Source organism: Haemorhous mexicanus, chromosome 6 (genome assembly GCF_027477595.1).
Source record: "Haemorhous mexicanus isolate bHaeMex1 chromosome 6, bHaeMex1.pri, whole genome shotgun sequence".
NCBI lineage: Eukaryota > Metazoa > Chordata > Aves > Passeriformes > Fringillidae > Haemorhous > Haemorhous mexicanus.
The window spans coordinates 45554930-45576976 of NC_082346.1; the positions used below are offsets into that span (position 1 = coordinate 45554930).

At 36.4% G+C, this 22047-nt stretch overlaps 1 protein-coding gene across 10 annotated transcripts in view; it reads right to left on the reverse strand.

The window, feature by feature from the left end:
- The window catches only part of CEP128 (centrosomal protein 128), a 165855-nt gene that overhangs the window by 55714 nt on the left and 88094 nt on the right, over positions 1 to 22047 (reverse strand). For 6 of the 10 annotated variants that reach the window (XM_059850093.1, XM_059850091.1, XM_059850096.1 and 3 more), the window contains 2 exons: positions 21727 to 21832; positions 16147 to 17582 (listed from right to left, as the gene is read on the reverse strand). In XM_059850093.1, the coding sequence (XP_059706076.1) occupies positions 17476 to 17582; positions 21727 to 21832 (213 nt within the window). In that variant the 3' untranslated portion in view covers positions 16147 to 17475. Of the gene's footprint in view, positions 1 to 8469; positions 13753 to 16146; positions 17583 to 21726; positions 21833 to 22047 lie in introns of those variants that run through there. The other 4 variants (XM_059850090.1, XM_059850089.1, XM_059850092.1 and 1 more) reach the window with 4 other exon arrangements.

The following is a 22047-nucleotide window of genomic DNA, read 5'->3' on the forward strand; positions in this document are numbered from 1 at the left end:
CCTTTTCCTTTCAGCAATAGGGAGAGGCAAGGGTAGAAAGGGTTAGAAAAGGGTTTTGTTTTCCAGAGGCAGTAGCTTTGTAGTTTCTTGTCCTTGCCTGCATCAGTGTAGGGTAGGTTTAGGCATGGACAGCTTTCCCAGGAGGAGGCCAATGGACCTCTTGGTAGTTTATCCCAATGGCACACTTTTGGTGTTCTTGGAGCAGCTTTTCTGTTCTGACGGCTGATTTTCATCTGCTGCACGTACGCAAAGGCCAGGATTTTTTCCAATCTTCATGATCCTGTGATTTAAATGCTTTGTAGTGCTTTAGATTCACTTGTGTTTTCAGATTTTTGTGCTGTTGATCCCAACCCAGTTTCTCCTGCCCTTTGCATCTCATGTGACACAACCACAGCTCAGTTTCAGGAGCTTACAAAGGAAACTGTGAAGTTGCCAGAACACATGAAACAAAACTTCCTCTCTGAGCTGGGGGCATAGCAAACACAGTAGTGCTCTGTAGCACTTTGGCATAGCAGCAGGGGTGTGCTGCCTCCCCAAGCACCCTTCCTGTTCTCAGGCTGTAGCAGGGAAGCGGGACACTCAATTACTGCCATGCCAGGCAGCCCCAAGGAGGACAGGAAAGGTATTTGCTCTTACTTGGGCAGACCTTGATCATTCCCTTGATTTTTTTGTTTGTATTTTTTTGCTGCTGCTGTTGTTAAGTGGGAAGCGAACGTTTTCCTAGCTGGAAGGTGAAAAAAAGAGAAGCAATTTTGCATGTCTTTGCAGCTGAAGTACCTGTTCCAACATTGCCTGGAAATTTTTTTGGGAGGCATAAATTACACTCAATTTCTGTCCCCTCACTGGCATCTGAATTTCCACAGCTTAATGAAACAGTTATATTGAATTTTAACCTACTGTTCTTCTCTGCCTTTCTTTAAAGACAACAGGGAGAATAAAGCAATATTTACTGAAAGAAAAAAAACCCTCAACAAGTTTCTGCAACCATTAATTTTATGCTGGAACCTGAAGTACTAAATCAACTCAACTTCCAATTCATTAATCAGGTTTAAAGCAATAGCAGCAGAGTGCTATGGCACAAACCTGAATAATTCCAAAGCCTTGGGGAACTGCAGTTCACATGACACACAGGTATAGCAGCTCTGAGCCAGGACAGCAAGCAAATTATGTAAAATATTAGATACAGAGTAAGCCCTGGCATGGCCTACTTCCTTGGCATGTTATTTTACATAATTAAAATTAAATTCTTCATATTTCTTCTCTTTCCATAAATAGCAAAGAAGATTGGGAGCAGTATCGATGTTTCCTGACAGCTGTAAATAATCACAGGCTCCCGCCTTTTGAAGGGTTTTTTTTTTTTCCTTCCATAACTGATGCATTTGCTTTCAAGGTCTTCCTGTGTTGATTTATTCCCTCAACTGATATCTAATTCTACTCTGTTCTTGACATGGCTATTACTCCCAATTGTTCACTTACACAAACTGAGCAAAGCAAAATCTACAGACACAATTCAAGGCTCCTGACAGTTTCAAAAAATTCAGAACTGGAGAGCAGAATGATATCTTACATTTTGTGATGAAAAAAGCGCCACTGTGCTCTTTTCCTGTTTAGCCTACTAACAAAGTCAACTAGTTAGATTATTTAATGTCCTTTTTAGTGCAGATAAAGACCTTTGCCCATAAATACCTAAATAGATTACTGCAGAGTCTTTCAGATAATGCAATTTTCTGAAAGATAACTGGGGACCTGGACTCTTTCTGGTTTAGCCACAAGTTCTGGTTTAGCTACAAGCTGTGGCCAAGACATTCTTCATACCTGGAAATGAAAATGAAATTTCAAAGTAGATATAACTCCTTATCTACCATAAGAAAAAAGAGGGAAGGTTTATTTACAGACTTGGCACACAGGAAGAAAAGGTACAGAATAACTATGAATAGTAAAACATTTTGCAGAAGTAACAGCTCATTCATGCCATTCACTGTGCAAGTGGCCATTATTCTTGAGCATAATACTAATTATTTTATTTACCAACCACCTCCATTGCATTCCCAGTGTTTGGCACGTAGCATTAACAATATAATAAATAATAATTAAAAGTTCATCAAATACACAATAGAGAAGGCAAGCAAACACTAAATAGAGTAATGGAGCATTGAAAAGTAGGCTTTTACATCTCATCCCCCATGTAGCTTCCAGCATCCTGCTGTGACATTGTTTCAGTACCGAAACAAATGGAACAACCCCTGTTGAGTCACCCACATCAGTCCTTCTGGCACCGTGGCAGACACCGCTGTCAGCAAAGGCTTCACTGAAGAACAGCCCTCCCTGCCATAACCTCTCTGCTGCCTGTAGCACACGCCTGGCTAGAAGTAGGTCAAGACTCCAGTGGTCATAGGAATTGTTAAGGAGAAACCCTCCTCTATTCCACAAAACAATGGACTTCCCCAGAACCATTAAGTTTGAAAAAACATGGAACCTTCCAGAAAACACTTCCAGATAGGCAGAGATGAGAACAGATTTAAGAGCCTGGTTGTGTGCAGCAGTGGCTGCTGTTCTGCAGATTAAATTTGGTGTGTGCCTGAAAAAAAATTTAGGTTTGTGTGCACTCTGTACTATCTCACAAAAGCTAATTGCTTTCACACATCTAAAAGGGAAGAAGTTTCCTTCCTAGCTGCAAAAAAGCAGCAGCCTCCCCACACATGTCTAACCAGAAAAACAGAACAAAATTGCAAGTTTCCTTTTAGGAGGTTTCTGAGATACAGTTTGCCAGAAGCTGGGAGAATAGTTTGAGGAGGCAGTGCCAGATACTTGCCTAAACTCTTGCCTAGCAATTTATTCCTCACCCATGTTGGAGACAGGACACTGAGCTAGATGGCCCTTTGCTATAGAGCAATATGGAGTAACACACACTTGTTCCCAGCTTTAAAATTAGCAAATTAGCTCTGAAAAGCTGTGAATTAAACTTTCTTTCTTAAATCACAGTAAATATGAGATTTACTGTCTAGGAGACTGCAGAAACACTTGATAACATGGTACATGCTGACTAGGATTGAACAAGGTTGGACTTGATGATCTTGGAGATCTTTTCCAACTTCAATAATTCTATGACTCTTAATGATTCTGTGTTAGAGCAGTCTGCTGAGATCCAACAAAAGATTACATGGGCTTTGAATTTCAGTATAAAAAACCAATCCAATATAAAACAATAATCCTCTACTGTGAGATAAAAAAGACACAGTTATAGTTATTAGTCTATACCTGATTAATCTAGGCTATGTGAGGGAACATCGATTCTTCCCAATTTCATTCAGAAACTCCACTTTGAAGAAAGCAGTTTTGCTATGCCCCAGATATGTTCTGTCCATCCATCCCCTTTGACCAACAAAATGAGCTAGTCTCATTTATTTTATTAGCCAGTCTTATCTGTTCAACAGAACAGCCTTGGTTTCTCAGAAAAAACGGTGTTCTCTTCTCTTGAAACTAGGTTGTGCCTGAGGGACATACCCTCCATCAAAGTTCAGAGAATCTGTTTCATATGTTCTTTTCAAAATGCTGTAGAATAAAACCAGAAAATTCCAACCTCTGTTGAGTAGCTAACCACTCCAACAGAACTTTCTTCCTTGTTAAAAAATTCCCATCCAGATGGGATCCTTGCTGCTAAAGCACTTGCAACATACCAGGCAGCCACAGCAGAAACTGATGACAAAAGAAACAACTTAAATCTCTAATTTTCTACATTATTTTTGAAGAGCACATTTCATGATAAAAGAAGGGTCTTCAGAAGACAATTTTCTTATTGCACTAAGAATTAGGTCACTCGAATTGGAAATTTGCAGGAGGCATATTCAGAAAGCTAACCACATCCACACTGCATGATTATGTCACAGAACTCTGCTAAAGAATCTTACAGATGATAAAACTCATACAAGTTCTAAAAGCATCAGAACAAATTCATGGCAGCAAAAAGAAACCTCAAGGCTATCATTAACTAGGAGACTATCACCACAGGTTCAGGAATTCCATGAAACGAAAATTGTTACATGATGGAAATATACGCTTAAAAACCCACATCATATATTATGAAAATTCTCAATACTTTCTTGATATCAGGAGACAGAATTCTAGATTAGATGAAATTTTGTTTGAAATGGTAGCACTCTAACTGGGTTTACACAGCCCAAAAAACTATTGCCTTTATTTGCACTCAGGTACTTTTCCTTTTCAACAGAGTATTCACATGTTAGGCAGTCTCCTCTGAGCTCTGCATGGGGAAAGTTGGCTAAATCAGGGGTTACTGCCAGCCAGTGACATCTGCAGCCATAGCCTCAAAATACTTCAACTTGGCAGTAATGGGATATGTGGAACGGCTGGAAATGAGCAAGAAAGGTTTCCTTCGTGAGTCTTAACTGGAAAGATCCCAAAGGAGATGGAAGATATCATTTGCCCTAGGAAGGACTAGGAAGAAACTTCCTTACTGGACAGTTATGTGCATGTTAAGTAAGGACGTGATACCAAGAAGAAAAATCTCCAGCCAACTTGTGACTAATTAACAGCCTTCTGGTAGAAGACCAGAGTAGCTGCTTCCTCCAAGGACAGAGGCTGGAGCTAGGAGCAGGAAACAGGAAGGAGAATTAGGGGACAAACTAGAATAGCTGCCAGGGAATGAACAGGAACAAAAAAATAAGTGGACAGGTGCACGTAAATAGTCCTGCTGAGCAGAAGGCTTCTGTCATTGTGAGAGAAATGTTAAAGGTTAAATGACTTAAACCACTGGAGGTTTGCAAAAGCAGCAGGTGCTTTGCTAAGGCCAAGTTTGCACCCCCCACCAAATGTGAGGGGAGTTTTTGTGTGTTATGGCAAAACCTCAGATCTGCAAAGGAACAGCCCAGGTGCAGAGAGGGTGCACTCCCACCACCAGAGGATGATCACAACAAACGTCAACCTTTGTTTAGCAACAAGATGGGATTTGAGCAGGTAAGTGGAAAGGCTGATAAGCAGCAGATCCTACAAGGTGGGAAAATGTTTTTTATCATGTCAATGCCCTCCTTCCTCATGAGGCTCAGGTGCAAAACTTCCCTCCCCGTGGGACTCTGGTGTAAAATTTCCCTTCCCCTGCTACAGGGAGGTACTGGGACATCTACAAAGAAGTCTGAAGGTGTTCATCCCTTCTGATGAGGCACAACAGGCTCAACTATGCAGGTGTGAGAAAAGCCATCATGTCTCAGAAGAGATCAAAGACTCCTCAAGTGCCCCCAACTCATTTCTGGGGCTTTCCACCAAAGAATTAAGTATGATCCATTGTGCTGCATCAGACAGTATAAAATCCCTACCAAGGCAGGTATCTTGGTGTTCCTACCTGAACCTGAATGTACTGAATGTTTAAATCCATTGAACTACTTCTTTTACAGGCTCCCCCCACTCCCAAAGGGTCAAGACAGTGACCATCACTTCGACCTACAGACATCTAAATTGCATCAATCAAGTATTTTGTGGACCCAGGGGTTCCTCTCACTCTTGTCCTTTCTTTCTTACTTTCCTTTTTCCTTATGTGCTATCTTTATACTTTTGTATTGTTATAGTAGTATAGACAAAAACCAAAATGGCTACATACCTCCTTTCCACTGAAACCAAATTGCCCCAAAATACAGAGATACAGAATTAAGGATATAGATATAGATACACACACACACATACACACACAAGTCATTCAGTGTCATTTCACTCTAATGCAGCCCAATGGATCTATTAACAAAAAACTGTTACCCTGCCTCAGGGGTGGGTCCTAACAAATGCTTAGGCAAAAAAGTGGAAGATTAAAAGTATCTGTAAAAAAATTTTCTCCTGATTACAAATGAGCCTTTCTTTCAGGCTTGGTCTTATATCAACAACATGATGATTTTCTAAGATGCAGACAATGATTCACAGTGCGTCCTAGGTCCCCAGGAATTTCAATCACTGCTCAGGTATGGATTTGTTTTCTGTTCTCCTCTGCAATGTCCTATTTTCACCTAATGCTTAGTTCTTCCTGTTCAAGTGCCCCATCTCACAAATTGAAAATTTTTCTGCCTAAGCACATTCAGTTACTCCTCAGGAAAAGTCATCTTCTTGCCTTTTTTCAAAAGTTCCTGACCCCATCAGCCTCAAACAAATAAAGCAAATGTGACTCATTGAATGGGGATTACAAGACAAAATGGAAGGTTGCATATGCCCTGAGGGCAAGATCAACAGAAGGTATGTCAAGAGAACAACTCTCAGGAGCTCAGATAAAATTACTAAAATCCTGGCTGCAAAATCTGAAAATACATTCTTCTAGCCTACATTATGCTAACAAATTTTGCTATTTTGGTGTATATCTATCCACCTGTATTTGATGCATGTCTTAAAAGTTGAGTTTATTCTATTTCTACCACAAAACAGAGTTTACAATAAACTAAGAGAAATAACACTGCATTTCCATATTCTGGAGAATTTTTGGGACCATCTCTTAGTAATGTCATAGTATAGTTTTTTCCAAGGGACTGTAAGGAAATCATAAGCTACCCTCTATCACTGTTGTTGGTTGCAGGTCTATGCTAGATTCAGTTTTAGATCACTGCCTGTTTGGAAGTTTTGTCACAAAACTGACGATTGAAAATTACTATATAAAATTGACTGCGCTTGCACTTTGCTATACACAGACTGTTTCAAAATTCTCAGCTCCTGAGATAAAATCCAAATTGTGATTTTCAGCATTGTCTGTTGCTCTTATTCACCAGTTTTGGGGAATCTTTTGTAGACCCAATCTTGTACTCTAGTTTAGTTCCTATCAGAATTTGAGTCACCAGGAGGTACACAGGGTCAGGTCAGGAAGACAATCACTTGATAGTTCAGTGGGTTCCTGGCTTATAAAACAAGCATAAGTTAAGGTCCACGCTAACTGAGGGCCAGCTGGGACTTTTATTTGAGGTCACAGAATTTTTCTGAGACTACAACTAAAATTCATATGAAGCCAATTTGTCCACTCTTTTTATCAACCTACTTTCCTTACCTATTGAGAAGTGTTGCTTGAGCTGTAGTGGTGTCCATTGCCAAGAGCGTTAGAGATGTTGACTGACCTGTCCTCATAGGCATCCTGTCTCCTGTAGAACCACTGATGCTTCCAGCAGTAGTTCTCAGGCAGTTTTCCAGACAGTAGTATGTACTGCTTTTAAAATTCTACTTAAGGATCACGTTCAGAAGGTATCCACACGGGAAACTAGAATAAACTACTTGTTTTCACTTGTAAAGGAGCCTGTAGGGTATTTATCTACATCACAAGAGCTCAATTGTAGGGGCCAAGGCAATGGTGGTAGAGCCTCTGGGACAGCAGATTTAAGAAGGAGGCAAAAGTGTTGTGCAACGTGTGAAAGAAACAACTCTGTTATCAGTGAAAACAATGGTCCAAAGAAAACTAAGTTTGTCATAAAACAATTGCAGATCAGAAAACTATGTAAAATACATGCAAAACCTCTTAATTTCAAAAGGCAAGGGAATATGTAATTGAGGAAAATGAAATTAGTAAAATAATTACAGGTTTTCAATAACTGATTTCTCAGTATATAAAGAAACTATATTTTGGCCAGTTTGTTGAGAGAAACCAGAATAAGAAAACTTCATTATATGCAATTATGCAATACGTTTTGGTTTGGTTTGGTTTCACTTTGTATTTTAAAATACAACACAAAGCTTTGTTTTCCATTAAATGCTTCCATAGAATTTTAGCTGTGTCAACTTCCCAGCAACAATGATTTTTGTTTCATTAAATACTGTCATGGCTCAATCTCTTTGCTTGTTTAACTGCATCCCACTTCACTGCCTCCAGGGGTGTCTTTTATTTAAGGTAATAAAGAATTTACCCTGGAATCCAGATAAAGCACACATGGATAGACCCCACTCTGTGGGTGGACATGGTGCCTATACTGCAAGCAATAAGCATCTAAGGCAGATGCCTGATTCTCCTTTTTACTAAATGGAGATTTAAATTATATAGTTAGAGCAGTTCACTGCAATTTGATCAAACCCTGACTGCTTACTTTGGGCTGAGATGAAGGATGCTGCAGATCCCATTGACTACAAAGCAGGTTCATTTAGATGGAGGCATGTGTTCTGTCCACACTCAATCTCAATCAGATGAATCTTGTTCATACTCCCTAAGACACTATAGGCACAACAGCCTCTCCTAATTAAGGGCACCTCTGGAAACACTGTCAGAAATGGCCAGTGTAAAGACCCACTCCTGCTGTAACACCATAATACATTGCCAGATGTTTGGGTCCTTAATGACACACAAATCTTTGACCTAAAGAAGTATTTTGAATACAAACTTCTGAAGAAAGTTTCATTATAAGTAGTTATCACCTTAGTTTTTAAACAAATATTACAGTAGGAGAAAGAAAACTAAATAAAAAATCCACTTGTTCCTAGAGACAAGAAGAAAACTGGGCAACATAATTCCATATCACACATCTATATTTCACAAGACTAAAAAAGATCAATTACATAAAACAGGCCTTTACATAAGTTTGGCAATGTTAGGTAAATGAATACAGATGCTAGGCATTGCTTGGAAAAATAATTTATTATGTTAGCTTACAAAAATGACAAGTTTTTATGTTACACTTTAAAAATTACAAGTACAGCTAGCAACTTTGATCCTGCAAAGGTACCAACTGTCTCCTGAGATGCAATGAAGACTTGCAACCCTGCCTTCAGGAACTGCTTGGAGTAAGTCCCAAGTCAGCAAAAGCGCAATGTAGTTTGATATTTTTGTTACTGCCACATTGGCTAACATTTTACAGTCTAATTGCAGAAAGTAGGTACAAATGTTGGTGTTAAATTAACATATGAACTTTCCTAGTAGAGCCTTAACCAAACTTAAACATACCTGCAGACTGTGCCAAGCTTTCAGCTTGCAGCAACATACTCAGAGCACAAAAGACAGCTTTCATATACTTCATACTGCAATCACTCGAGAAGATCTCAGCACTTAGTACTTTGATTGGTACTTAGGCTTTACGCATGAGATTTCATTCTGGCTTCATATTGGTATAAATCAGGCTCAGGCATTCTGAAGTCAGAGCAGCAACTCAACAATAAAATTGGTGTTCTGGTGTGACATGAGTCACAGCTCGCGTGCAACCAAGGATCTCCAATTTCACAGGTTGGTAAGGACATGTGCATTAAACCAACATGGTAACAGTTCTTCCTTCTATACTTCTACAATGCACTGTTCCTAAACCTGCACGAGGTGTTCTGAAAATGCAACCTGCAGACTTACTTTTATGTGTATCCATGTGATTTACAGGAAGTAACAGTCAAGCAGTAGTTCGGCTGAACTTGATCTAAAGGGTCCTTTCCAACCTAAATGATTCTAAGATTCTAGATATATTTTTTTTTATTCATTACATACTTCTCAAGATAGTAAAGTTGAACTTTTTTCCTCCTCAAAGATGGCAGATAATGGAAAAAGTGGACTGCAAATACCTCGTGAAGTTATCCTGGAACTAAAATATCATACGACAAAAAAGCCAAAATTGGTTTTATTTTGTGAGTCTTTTGTTAAGAAAGAATACCAACAGTACTGGAATTTAGATGTAAGACATAATTAGCTTCTCCCTACACACATAAAAATCCCCATTTTGGGTACTCATTGATTTACTAGTGGAAAAACTGACATGAAACAAAACATTTAGTCACGAGTGTGAAATACAATTCATATTAACATATGAACCATCTCTCCTTGGAGATGGCTTAATTACTTTGAAAAAGATGTAGTAGACCACATAAAGGTGGAACAAAGAGCTGCTTCAGAATTTTTCAAATTTCATAAGCTTGGATTGATATTATTCAGAAGTACTATGGTTTTCATTATATAACTAACTTTGATTTAGTCTTCTTGAAAAAAATACAGGAACCTAAATGAACTCAAAATCTCATTTCTTAGATTCTGAAAAAATTAAAATATAAAAATGAGATAGTGTCAAATCATTCCAAGTGTTTTGCAGTTTGTTACCATATGATTCTTATAAGATCATGTATTTTTCGGCAAGCATTTGTTGTTCATCAAACCAACATATATTGCAGACCTTCAGAATGCAATGAAAAAATAGACAAAGAAAATATTTCTCTCCCGTTTTCTAAAACTCTGTACAAAATCGTAACTCCACTGATACTACAGACAAGGCCTCTGCTAGCTTTACTGCAGTCAGGATTTCCAAGCAGAAAAGGTAATCTTTCTTTTTGAGCAATAAAATTTTACACTGCATGAACACATTTCTATATGTCAATGTCTATAAGAAAGAGACATAATTATGTGGACAGGATATACCTCATGCCTACACAGCTATGAGAAGTCTGAACACACCTTTACATTTCAGAAATCAAGTCTGAAGGAAACTGCAATAGTTCTGGTTACTACACTAAGGTGAACCTCAACACGTACGAAGAGCTGGACTCCTTGCTTTCCTGAGATAAAGTCCCTCAAGGACTTTATCTCAGGAAATAATTCAATGTTGAGGAATTTCATTCCACTATGCCTATTTCTATCACATTAACCAATACAATAAGTTTTAGAAGTATTCAACAGACCTTTCTGACTTCATACCAGCACAGAAACATTCCATGTCCATATTATTTGTTGAAATTCTGCAGATTCTTTGCTGCTACTTTATTCTATACTGCAGGGACAATAGTTGACTGGGAAATATGATGTAATATATTCAGTGTCACATGTATGAATTGCCTTGGCAATCTTAGTTTTGGAATATCCCAACCAAAATGCTAGTTCACAAGAATAATTGTGCTCCAGTTTTAAAACACTAACTGCAAAAAAAACACTGTATTTCATTCAAATGAAATTAAAATAAAAGATCTGGAGGAAAGTGACTCATGTATCAACTAACTTAATTAGGAGTGCTTGTAATGAAGTATCAGAATTAGATGGTTAGGTTTTTTTTGCTGTGGTTAAAACCCAAATTAAACAGAAACTGGCAGCATGAAATGGCAAAAGACATTCCAGAAATCAAAACCAAATAACATATTTTCTTCTCATATGCCCCAAGGGAAAAGAAAATAAAAATATAATATCAGCATTTGCTAATAAGAACATATAGAAATGTCAACCTTAAAAGTGATACACCTCCAAAACCTCAGTAATACACTGTTACTGTATTGACACCCTCACCTACAATTCAAGTATTTTTCTATTTGTTGCTTTCTTCTGGTAATGCAATACCACAGCAGAAATTTGAACACTTGAGCTATTTGTTAAAATACACTGCAAGAGCCAGTATTCCTTCTGTAACACATCAGCTGCCTCCAGTGGAATTATTTAAACTTTGCTACTCAGTGCATAGCACACGTAACAGACTTACCCTAAGTATGGAACTTAGTTAAGTCTAAATCAAAGTGAGCAAGTCTCCCATGTTAGGAGAGGATAAGAAGTGGGTTGATGTCTGTTCATTAACATATTCAGGAGCTTTATTTTAGTCTGTCACTCTACTGAAATTTAAGCAATTACTCACATTCTGGAAAAAATAAGTGTTTCTTGACTTTGGTACTTCATTTTTTCATATTTGCAGAGATTTTTTGACTACCATATAAGAATAATTTGTCTCACTTTTAAAAACTTTTTAGATTAGTTTTTCCTTAATTTGTAGACCTCTAATTGATCAATGGACAACATACTAACAGATTCACATTCCATGGCTAGTGAGCCTCCCTGTTGATGTAGCTCACACTAAACAAAGGTTTCTGCATCTTCCAGCTTTACCACTGCACTGGAGACTGCCCCAGTGAAGACAAAACAAACAACTCCAAGGTTTCTGATAGACTTGTTGACATTCTGTTAGTCAAAACATGTAACAAAAGTTCTGCCAGCTCCATGATGTCTTCATGGTTGCAGCTGTTTGAGTGAAATGGTGCTGTCAGTGCTGCACCCGTGAAAGCCTCAAAAAAGCTGCATGTGAGCTCCCTACACCAAACAGCCAGAGATGCAAACTGTTCTCTTGGCCACCGCAAAACACAGTTCATCTTCATCATTTTCCACACTAAGTAAAAAACTGTGTCACTCCTGGTTTCTGTCAAGAGCCTCATGCCAGAAACATAAATTGGGCTGTTTCCCAGTTCAATGCTTGTTTCTGTGTGAGCGACACAGAAATCCTTTTGATCACATTTAGCAAATTTCAGTAGTAAAATATTTTTCAAAAATACTTTAGGTGTCAACAACTGTTTATAAGGAAGATGATTTGATACTATCACACTGAAGAAATACACTTTTTAATATGAATATTTTAGGTTCTAGACTAAGCACTTAGACAGATATCCTGAATTTGTTGTAGTCTCATTTTTTGCCTCGAATCAATATTATTTCAGTGTTATTGCCTCAAAGTCTATCCTTTACCATTTCCTTCTACAAACCAATAGTAAAATCAGTGCTGGCAACCAGAAAATCTAGATGAATGTAGTAAGAGATATTTACTTTGGCCTGTGGAATAACCTTTAAAATTAGACAGCATGTGACCTGATGTTAGTCCATTTACTATGTAGCTTTTATTTTAGTAAACTTAAAGTAAGAGTGTCAGAGTCCATATGAAAAGAGCTTGCAAGAAAAAACTGCCATCAACACTAATGTAATTCCTTGGAAACATAAACTACCAAAATTATTGACAGTGGGTAGGTGAAGAAATGATGATATGTCTTCTGACACAGTAGTGTTCTGTAGATGGCAGATGAGAAATGCAGTCTAACATCAAAACAATTCTGGTGTGAAGAGAGATGAAAATAACAGACTACTCAAGAACAACTGTTATACTTACTCACACAAAACACCTATCAAGGAGCCATGTCCCTAAAAACAGACAGCAAAATTATCCTTAGAGATATCTCTGTGAAGTTCGTGTTTTCAAATGTAAAAATTTAAAAAAAACATGTTAACAACTGTGTACCAAAAATATTTAGCTGCAAATAGCACCTGGTAGATTCTCAAATAAAAAGACTAGAAATTTAAAAACATCATATTCTCACACTACAGATTTTGTCATTATTAGAAGAAAAGAAAAAAAAAATCTCCCTATTTCAGCCAGAAAAATGACAGAAGTGCAACTTTAGCTTTAGAAACAGGAGAGCTCTTGTTGCTAGCACAAATGATAAAAGTTGGATATTGCTGGATTTTAAAAACAGCAATGTCCTTCATTTTTGCTGTAAACATTTCCAGAAGCATTGCAGATTTTTGAATGACTTGGTTATTGGCTTCTGCCATGTTGTACTCTTGTACAGAGCTCTAAAATATTGTTCAGATTTAAAATCTAATTTAGTTATTTACATAGAAAAGTAAGTAAGTTCATATTCACAGCAGCCCAGACATGCTTACAGTAAAGAGTTGAGTTGTGCTAGAGTAGAAAGTACTCTAGCATGAAAAAAAAAATTATCCAAGATGGAATTTGATTTAGGGATCACTTTCATTCAGATGTAAATACTAGCTATAAGGTACTTTTTAAGCTAAGGCAACAAGAATATAAGTATTCTGAAACTTTAATTTAATCATGAATTGCTTTCCATCCCTTCTACTGTTAGTTTTCCTCTACAACTGCTTCTAAATTCTACAATTACATCAAAATCACAGGACTTTGCGTGATGTCCTCCTGCACATCCATTTTTGACAAGGCTGAGTTGTCAGATATTGACCTGCAGCTCACATGAACTTCAGTATCAATTACATCTGTGGGGTGACAAGGGCTACGAGAGAGATAAATTTGTTACTAACACACTGCAGACACAAGGAGTTTAACATGGGTACTGTAAAATTCTACTGTAACAAGTAGTGCCACAAAAATTTATGAAAAAATTTTTCTGCATGTTATAGATGTGAGAGCACATCCAGGCTGCAGACTTCTAATATTCAGCCATAAAAATTATAATTCCTACTGATTTCCCTTCAGAGTAATACTGGCATTTTCATTCATGAAAAACCATTCAGTGCTACCCAGTGCAGAGACTATGCCTTGCAAGCCAGAGATGAACTGCTATGTAGATTCCTTAGCTCAGAAATGGATTTTAGAATCGTAGTTTCTTTGTTCTATGGGTTTTTAATATATTTTCTTTATTTACTTTGCTGCCATAGTTAGTACAAATGTGGCTGAGCTTTGAATATCCAAGGAGTACTTTCACCATCACTGAAGACCGGTTTCCATCAAAAATTTGGGAAGTAAATGTAAGAAAATTGCTTTGTTTTGCACTGTCAAATTTTATTTTTTATTTTTATTTTGACATTTCTTCTTAGGATGACATAATTACACAATAAAAGTAAATTATTTTGTCTATTTAGTAAATATAATCTCAAAAGTAATTAAGTACTCTCAAGTCTGCTGTAAAACATTAGGAACTGAAGGGCATAAAATTTATAGCTTATTCATGTGACAGCTATTTGAGGCTAATATAGAGGGCCAATGCATTTTTGAAAGCACAGTATTGAAAACACTGTATTTCAGTAGAGCATTAAAAAAACAAAAAGCCTGATACTAGCTCATAAAATCTGTATGTACTTAGTACATACATAAAAATTTACCTGATTTACTAAATGCTAAACAGAACAAAAATTTAAACCATCATTTTTTGTGTGTGCAATACCACATTTTTGATTATTGAAAATTACTGTTTTGGGTAAGAATTGAGTAACAGGTCATTAAAGGGTTAAAGTATTAAAAAATCTGGCTACCAGAAGGGACAGCAATTTTTAAGATGTGAAATATACAAAAGGTTATATTTAAAAGTTTTCTGCTTTTTTACTTTAAAAACTGAAAGGGTGCAGAAGAGTATTATTTCAGACTAACATGGAAAAAATATTATTTCTTAAACCACAAAGGGACAGTTTCACATAATGTCATGAACGGAACTTTAGCCTTCAGTAAAGAGGAAACAAAATTCACTTTGTAATATGAACCTCTATCAAAGGTGGAAGAGAGACAAATATTGCATGCTATCGAGACTGCCATGCCAAGAGGGTGAATTCAAGAAAGAATTTCCTGGCTTTGGAGTCCCTAAGTCTAGTCAGTAAGAATTTTTTTTTGTGTGTGTGTGTATATGTGTGTGCATGGTTTGACATCTCTTCTGTTCTTCCACCCCTTCTAGAAAATTTTATAAAAGGATAGAAAACTGATGAAAACCCAGTCACACAGGCAAAGGCAAATTACTAAGCACTGAACATACTTAAAGTTTTAAAGCCAAAATTGTTCACCCAGTAGTAATTTCTGTCCTATATAACACAGAAGTCAATTCAATACTTGATGTAATAGTGAGGGAGATCAGACTGCTTATCCTTAGTTTTCTAACAATATGAAGCAGTAGTGATCCTGTTTTAAGAATACATATTTCAGATTTCTAAGTTACAAGTCAGGAAAAAATGTATAAACACATAAAATAGTATGATTATCACAAATTCCTTAGGAAAAAGAGAGGACATAATATTTCTGGTATTACTTCTCAGCTAAGACTCTCAAAGGCCCATTTATTTACCTACTTTCATGTCACAAAAACATTTAAACTTTGGTAAAACAGTTTGGGTATATCCATCAGTAATCCATGCACCAGACCTCACTACCACATAAGGTGTTTTGAGAACATGATTTACTGTCTATGTTTTGGCCATAATTTGTAGGTACCATACAGTCTGCAAGCTGGTAACATTTTGTTTTGTAATTTTTTAAGTTTCAGCAGTCCAAACCAGTTAAAGTATTTTAAATGCCACCTTTCCAACTCTGCTCTGATCTAATAAAAAAAAATAAATTACAAATGTTGGATCCACTTAAAGTAAGTTTAGTTTATAGTAGCTGTGGCCTGAACTAAACACTGTTTCATGACAGCCACACTCTTTGTAGAGAGCAGAAGTTTATTTGTTGATTTTTGTTCTTGTTCCTGTCATGGCCATTGAGATCAGAATAGATGGATGTGCCTGTTTTGTTTTCTTGACCCTCTGAATGAGGAGATGTGCCAGAAGTCTGCAAAAAGCCAATGCCAGCACTACCATGCACAGCACAATACACTACAAAAGGTAAAGAAAACTTTTTAACCAAGTCAGATTTTTTTTTTAAGCAGTTTAAGTTCATGGAAAATGAACAGAGAATAAACTCAGTATTTTTCACATTTCTGTGTCTGATTTTGATGTTCTTGGCATGTTGCTCTGTTTGAAACAGGTTCAGCACAAGGTGATTGTCAAGAATTGCACTGTCCAGAGCACCCACTGGGACTACAGAACACTTCATCAGAGTATTGGGGAAAAAAAAGAGTCCTCTTTTGAGATGGCACATCATGACCTGTGAATTACACCTGAGACACCCACAGTGCTAAAAAATAACAGTGTTTCAGAGAAGAAATAGGCTTCTTAAATATGACAGAAGTCTGCAAAACAAAATTGTTTGAATGGTGTTAATGTTGCTACAGTACCCTGGTAGCTTTGGCAAATCTTTTAAGGCACACTAGCAGTGATCTAGCCAGAAGGAGCTGAGAGGAGAATGAAACAAGAATCATAAGAAACACTTGCATTTCTTTAGACAGCAGAATTCTTAGACAGAAAATTCTTCTTCGATTTGCTCTTTGAGACTACTGTAAAGCAAAATTGTGTTTGATTTGTTTAGAATAGTGATATCTGAACAAATACAAATGTGCAATATTGTATTTCCATAGTATTTGACAATCGATATAACACATCTTCTCTAATAGAGAACACTATAGAATAAATAAATGAACATTAAACATTGCTTTTAAAATTTTCACAGAAACAAAGAAGTGCCTTTCAACACTATTGATACAGATGGGTGAGATTCAGATTCTTTAAAGTGCCTAATTGGGGCCATCTAATAAAACTGTTCTGGCCAAATGAATAATTCTAGACAACTTATAATACATATATGCTGAACCTGAAACCAAGATGTGAATTTTTAATTGCTTTGAGAAAATTTTTTTATCACTTCTTTCTTAAATGATTTTTTCAAACTGAGGGACCTAAAATCACAAATGTGTCTGTACAACACTGTATAATTACTCTCTATCATAGTAGTAGGCAATTTCTGAATTTTTTTTCATTATTTATAATGTTATTAAACATAATAAAAAAACAAGTGTCAGAACAATTCCTGTATAGGGGTAAATAAGCTCATAGCAAAGATTAATGTCACAGGTAGTTCACAGTACTTCAGGAATACAACAAATTTAGTCTAAGAGGACAGCAGAAACAAATACAATAGAACAGCAAAATCTCAGAAAGCCTTTGGTGTGCAAGTCACCTAAATTACCAAAAGAGTTCCTTAGAATTAGTCTTGGTGCTCTTTCATTTGAGTGTTTGGCAATTGTTGAATCATTAAGGGGGCACTCCTACAGCAGATGGAATTACTACTGTTCAAAACCAAAAAAAAAAGTGGAATGGAATTTACCACAGAGAAAACTGGTGTGGTTTCGTAAAATATTCTACTGCTTTCCTCCTTCTGCTTGCAGCTTCATATCACTAAGAGCAACTTTAGCAGAATCTTCCTTGATGCCACTTGTATCCAAAGGAACCATCCCTTTCATAAGTGCTAGAAATAAGTCACAAAAAAAGGTGATTAAGCATCTTCAGAATCATACATTAAGTCAGTTAGACTCAATGAGCTTAGAGGCCTTTTCAAACCTATGATTCTTGGATTTGTTTGACTGGCTATTAGTTTTCATTTAAAACATGTGTTTCATTATATGATATTATAATTTATTCAGCAAGTAATAAATATTCAATATTCATAATTGAGAAGAGAATATTTTCTCTGTTTTCTAGAGAAATAGACTTTAATACTCTATAATAAAGGTATAGCCATGAGCTTTCTCATACACAAGAAATGTAGATTCTGTTTAAAAAGATTGATTCTTTCACTAAGATATATTTTCCATTTATTTTTCCAGAATTTTTGTTTAAATAAGATAAGACAAACCTCTCAAAAACTTTGTGAAGGAATATGTTTACCAACAGAGTGGACTTAAGTCACCAAGTGACACTGAACAGGTGCTCATACAATGTCATACTGTGTATATACCTTCACAGCAGGGTACACATATAGTGCTTATTTCTAAATATATTAACTCAAAATCCAAACAATACGAATTGACAAAACATCTTATCATAAAATGCTGAAGAAAAAAGTCAAAAATCGAAACATTTAGCAAAAGGTAGAAATTAAGGGAAGGAAAGTGCCTAGCAGCTTATACAACATACCCTTCTCCTAATGGCCTTCTTTATAGCACAAGCATGCAAGAAAAGTGGCCCAACTGAATATCCAGGATGAAATTTTTAACAACCTAGTAAAATTGTAGCAGTACATAACCAAAAGTTATTTAACAAGGAGCAAGGCTTCCCAGTTTGGTTAGGAGGGGTGAGATGTTTTCACTTTCAGAAGAATGAAATCACTGTGTTTGGAACATTGGTATAACAGTGAGTTCTAAGTATTCAGCATAAAGTTTTCAGAATTGGTTCAAAGCTCTGCTGATGTATGCTATGTCAGTGGTACCTCCTGTGGACAGTATTCAAAGTAAGGCAAAAAAATCTTAAAGCAAGTTCATTGCTTAACTAATTCAATTTGCATTTTTCTAAGTGATGATGTCAAGTTTCCAGTCATTCCAAGTTCTTATGCTTAAGCAGCCCTAGGTTTTGTTCTAGAAGGGTGCCCATAGCATAGTGATGTTGCAATGTCTTTTTACTTGTAAGTACATTACATTATTTATAAATGCTAATAAAAATAGCCTTAAGAACTTATGAAAAAGAGTACATAGAGGGATAAAGACAGGCAGCAGCAATACAGTGCAAAAGTTAATTGTTCTGACAATAAAGGCTACATTCAGGACAACTTGGTTTTATTCAGCTGTGGTATCAGTCCTACTACATACCATGTTGACACAAGAGTGTTGTCCATCTCAACTTATGAAGCCCTGGAACATAAATTCCCAACAACAATAGAAAGCCTCTAAGACATATGGTTTCTGGGAAACCATCCAGGTTAAAACCTCAAAGTGATGAAAAGTGCAAAGAAAAAGGCAGGACTCAATTCACAAGGCTAATGCAAAGCATGTGTAACTCAAGGGACTTTTGTACCCAAAATTTCAGGAAAATACAGTGGCCAAAACCAGTTTCTGAGGATTATTCTTTAGATAACAACTAGTAGTGACTGTCTGGACCAGCCATTTTGGTCTGATAATAATAAGGACTGCAAACCACATCTAGTGAATGTTTCATTGAACAAATTATTTTCTCATTTCAACTTCTTAATTTCTAAGAAAATGGGTACAGAAATAAAAGTGTGTCCCCTCTCGACATATTTTAAAATATCTTTGTAATGGAAAAATTGTTATAATTGCAGAAATTTTACCAAAAACAAAACACAATATTGATGTTAATTACTTGTAAATTACTTTCCTTTTAACTGCTTGCTGCATTGGCAAATTTTTAGTGTGTATATATATATATATATATATATATATATATATATATATATACACACATACACACAAATATATATGGAAACAGATTGTTGTTCCCTTATTTATTTTCCCATACTATTTGTCCTTCTTTCATCAACCAATTTTAAACTTAAGTCCCATGATCTCCCTCACAAATAAGTTAAATTACATCAAATGAATCTGCTCTCCTTCTGGGTGTTCTCCACAAGTGACAGGAGACCCACATTGGGAAGGAAGCTTCTAGTACTAGTTATTGAATCTATAGTCTGTAAGGCTTCATGAGTTGAAGAGAGATGGAATGGGGAAATATAAATCAAGAAGCCTTGCAAACTGCTCCAAAAGGCAAATGAAAGAAAAAAAATTCCATCCTTCTGTTTCTGAAGAAGGAGACAATTAATCACAGAAAATAGATGATGACATGTATAGGAAGATTTATTAAAAGCTACAGCAGCTTTGGGAGCAAAGATGTCAAATTATATTTCACTGTCAAAGTCTCAAATGAAAATTAATTAATATAATTACTGAAATTTAAAGTTCATTATATTTTTGTGACTATCATGACTGAAGTAGCTGTCTTTTCATTTGCCACTCCCTGAAAAATGTCCTTAATGCTAATACCACAGCAGAATTTTCACTGTCCTCAAGAACTATACCAACAACCTCAAAATACACATTTGACTGGTGGAAATCAGTTTCAGCATGAAATGACAGTCAGTCAAAAACCAAAGTCTGTGGAGTAATCCACATATTTCAGTGCCATAAGCACTAAGTAGTGAATTGAATCACCACAGTCTTTTGTTAATAATTTATTTTTTGATTTCCAGAAAATTAGGTACTTAGTGCTGGAAAAAAACAGTTGAATCAGAGAATAAATATGCACAACTGTTTCATCAGATTGGTATTCAGATCACATGGATCCTACTTCTCTTAAAACTGCCTAAAATTTATTAAAAAGTTTTAAAGCAACAAAGTCCTAGCTTGTTTAATTCAGGTTAAGCAGTATAAAGACATTGTAATATTTTAGGAACATTTATGCTGCATTTTTAAATTTCAGTAAATTTTTGCAGTGACCACTTCTGGAATTCTTGGGACTGGAAGGGACTGCTGGAAGCCATTTATCTGAACATTCTGTGAGGCATTGGTTACTTCTCTATAGCCAAAACAGGTTCAGCTGTACTTTGATTTGCAAGACTTTGACAGGGATGAGGTTTGGGAAAACAGAAAAATCAACTCTGAGTCAAGGTAAAGTGTTCCTGTAGTACAGATGATACAGAGGTACTAGCTCCTATGCCTTATTCCTACTACTGTTATTCAATATGATTTGCAAAAAGATACTAACCCCAACCCATAGATTCTGAAAGGAAGAGAAACCAATTACCTTTAACCTCATCAAATCAGCTCAAGACTTACTAGTGAGCAGCAATGTACCACAGCACTCACAGAAAGATGCAACACTTTCAAAGTGCAATGAAGCCTAAAATAGTCTTCAATAGAATGCAACTTTCTAAATAGCTTCCCAGTACACAAACTGGCTATATTGAAAATAAATGGAAGATGATTACCTTCTAAAGAGAAGTATTTTGATATCCATGTACTGATATGCTGAAAAACCCCCTTAAAAACCTGGTTTTTAAGTTAGTTTTGACAGTCATGCAAAGGTGTGCCTATGTATCCAGTCAAGACCTAATACATTGTCTATGTTTTATTGAGCATTTCCCAGCTGTATCTGAGATCCCATGACTTCACATGAACACAAGTTGTATATGCACAAGAGGGTAGAGAAAAAACCTGTTAAAAACACTATTGAAATAGAATTAGTGAATTCAACTTTCACTGAGAAAATGCTACACAAGCATGGGACTAACCGGCACACATGAAAGATCTTGGAAAGAATCCATGTTTGAGGACATCTCTCTGGTCCCTCAGAAGACCAGAGGGTCTACACAGCTAACAGAGGATGACTCATTAAGCAGAGATTCAGAATTCAAGGGCAGCCCTTTTCTTTGCAATAGATAAACAAAATATATTGAATGTCCCAGTCAAAAAAACCCAAACTGTCAGTGGATGTAGTGAAGTACTTCCTGGTCAAAGACATCCATCCAGCATCTAAAACACAGAAGAATACTTAAGATAGTTCCAGCCCTTCTTTTTTTGAAAAGTAGCATCTCACTTATCCAGGAAAAAAATTTTAGAAGAAAAATTGTGTTACCAGAAGATTTTTTTCTGTGATATACTTACAACCTGAACTGGAAAGCGGTGAGCTGCACAAAAAGCTGTTTTGAGTTCGCCAGCTAGAATGAGCAGCCACTTCTACATCAGAAATTTCAGCATCCATTTTCACATCCTGTGGGAACCAAATAAAAATAATTTTATCTGTTCCTATCAAGCAGCTGCAAACTTTAACAAAAAGTAGTAGCACACATACAGGCACATGCTGTGATTTCAAACACTGGAAAAGACTGATTTGAATTCTCTGAATTCTCAGTATTGCACTTAGGTTCAAATTAATTTGCTTACAAGTTTTATCCCCCCTTCACCACTATAATATGTCTGCAAAAA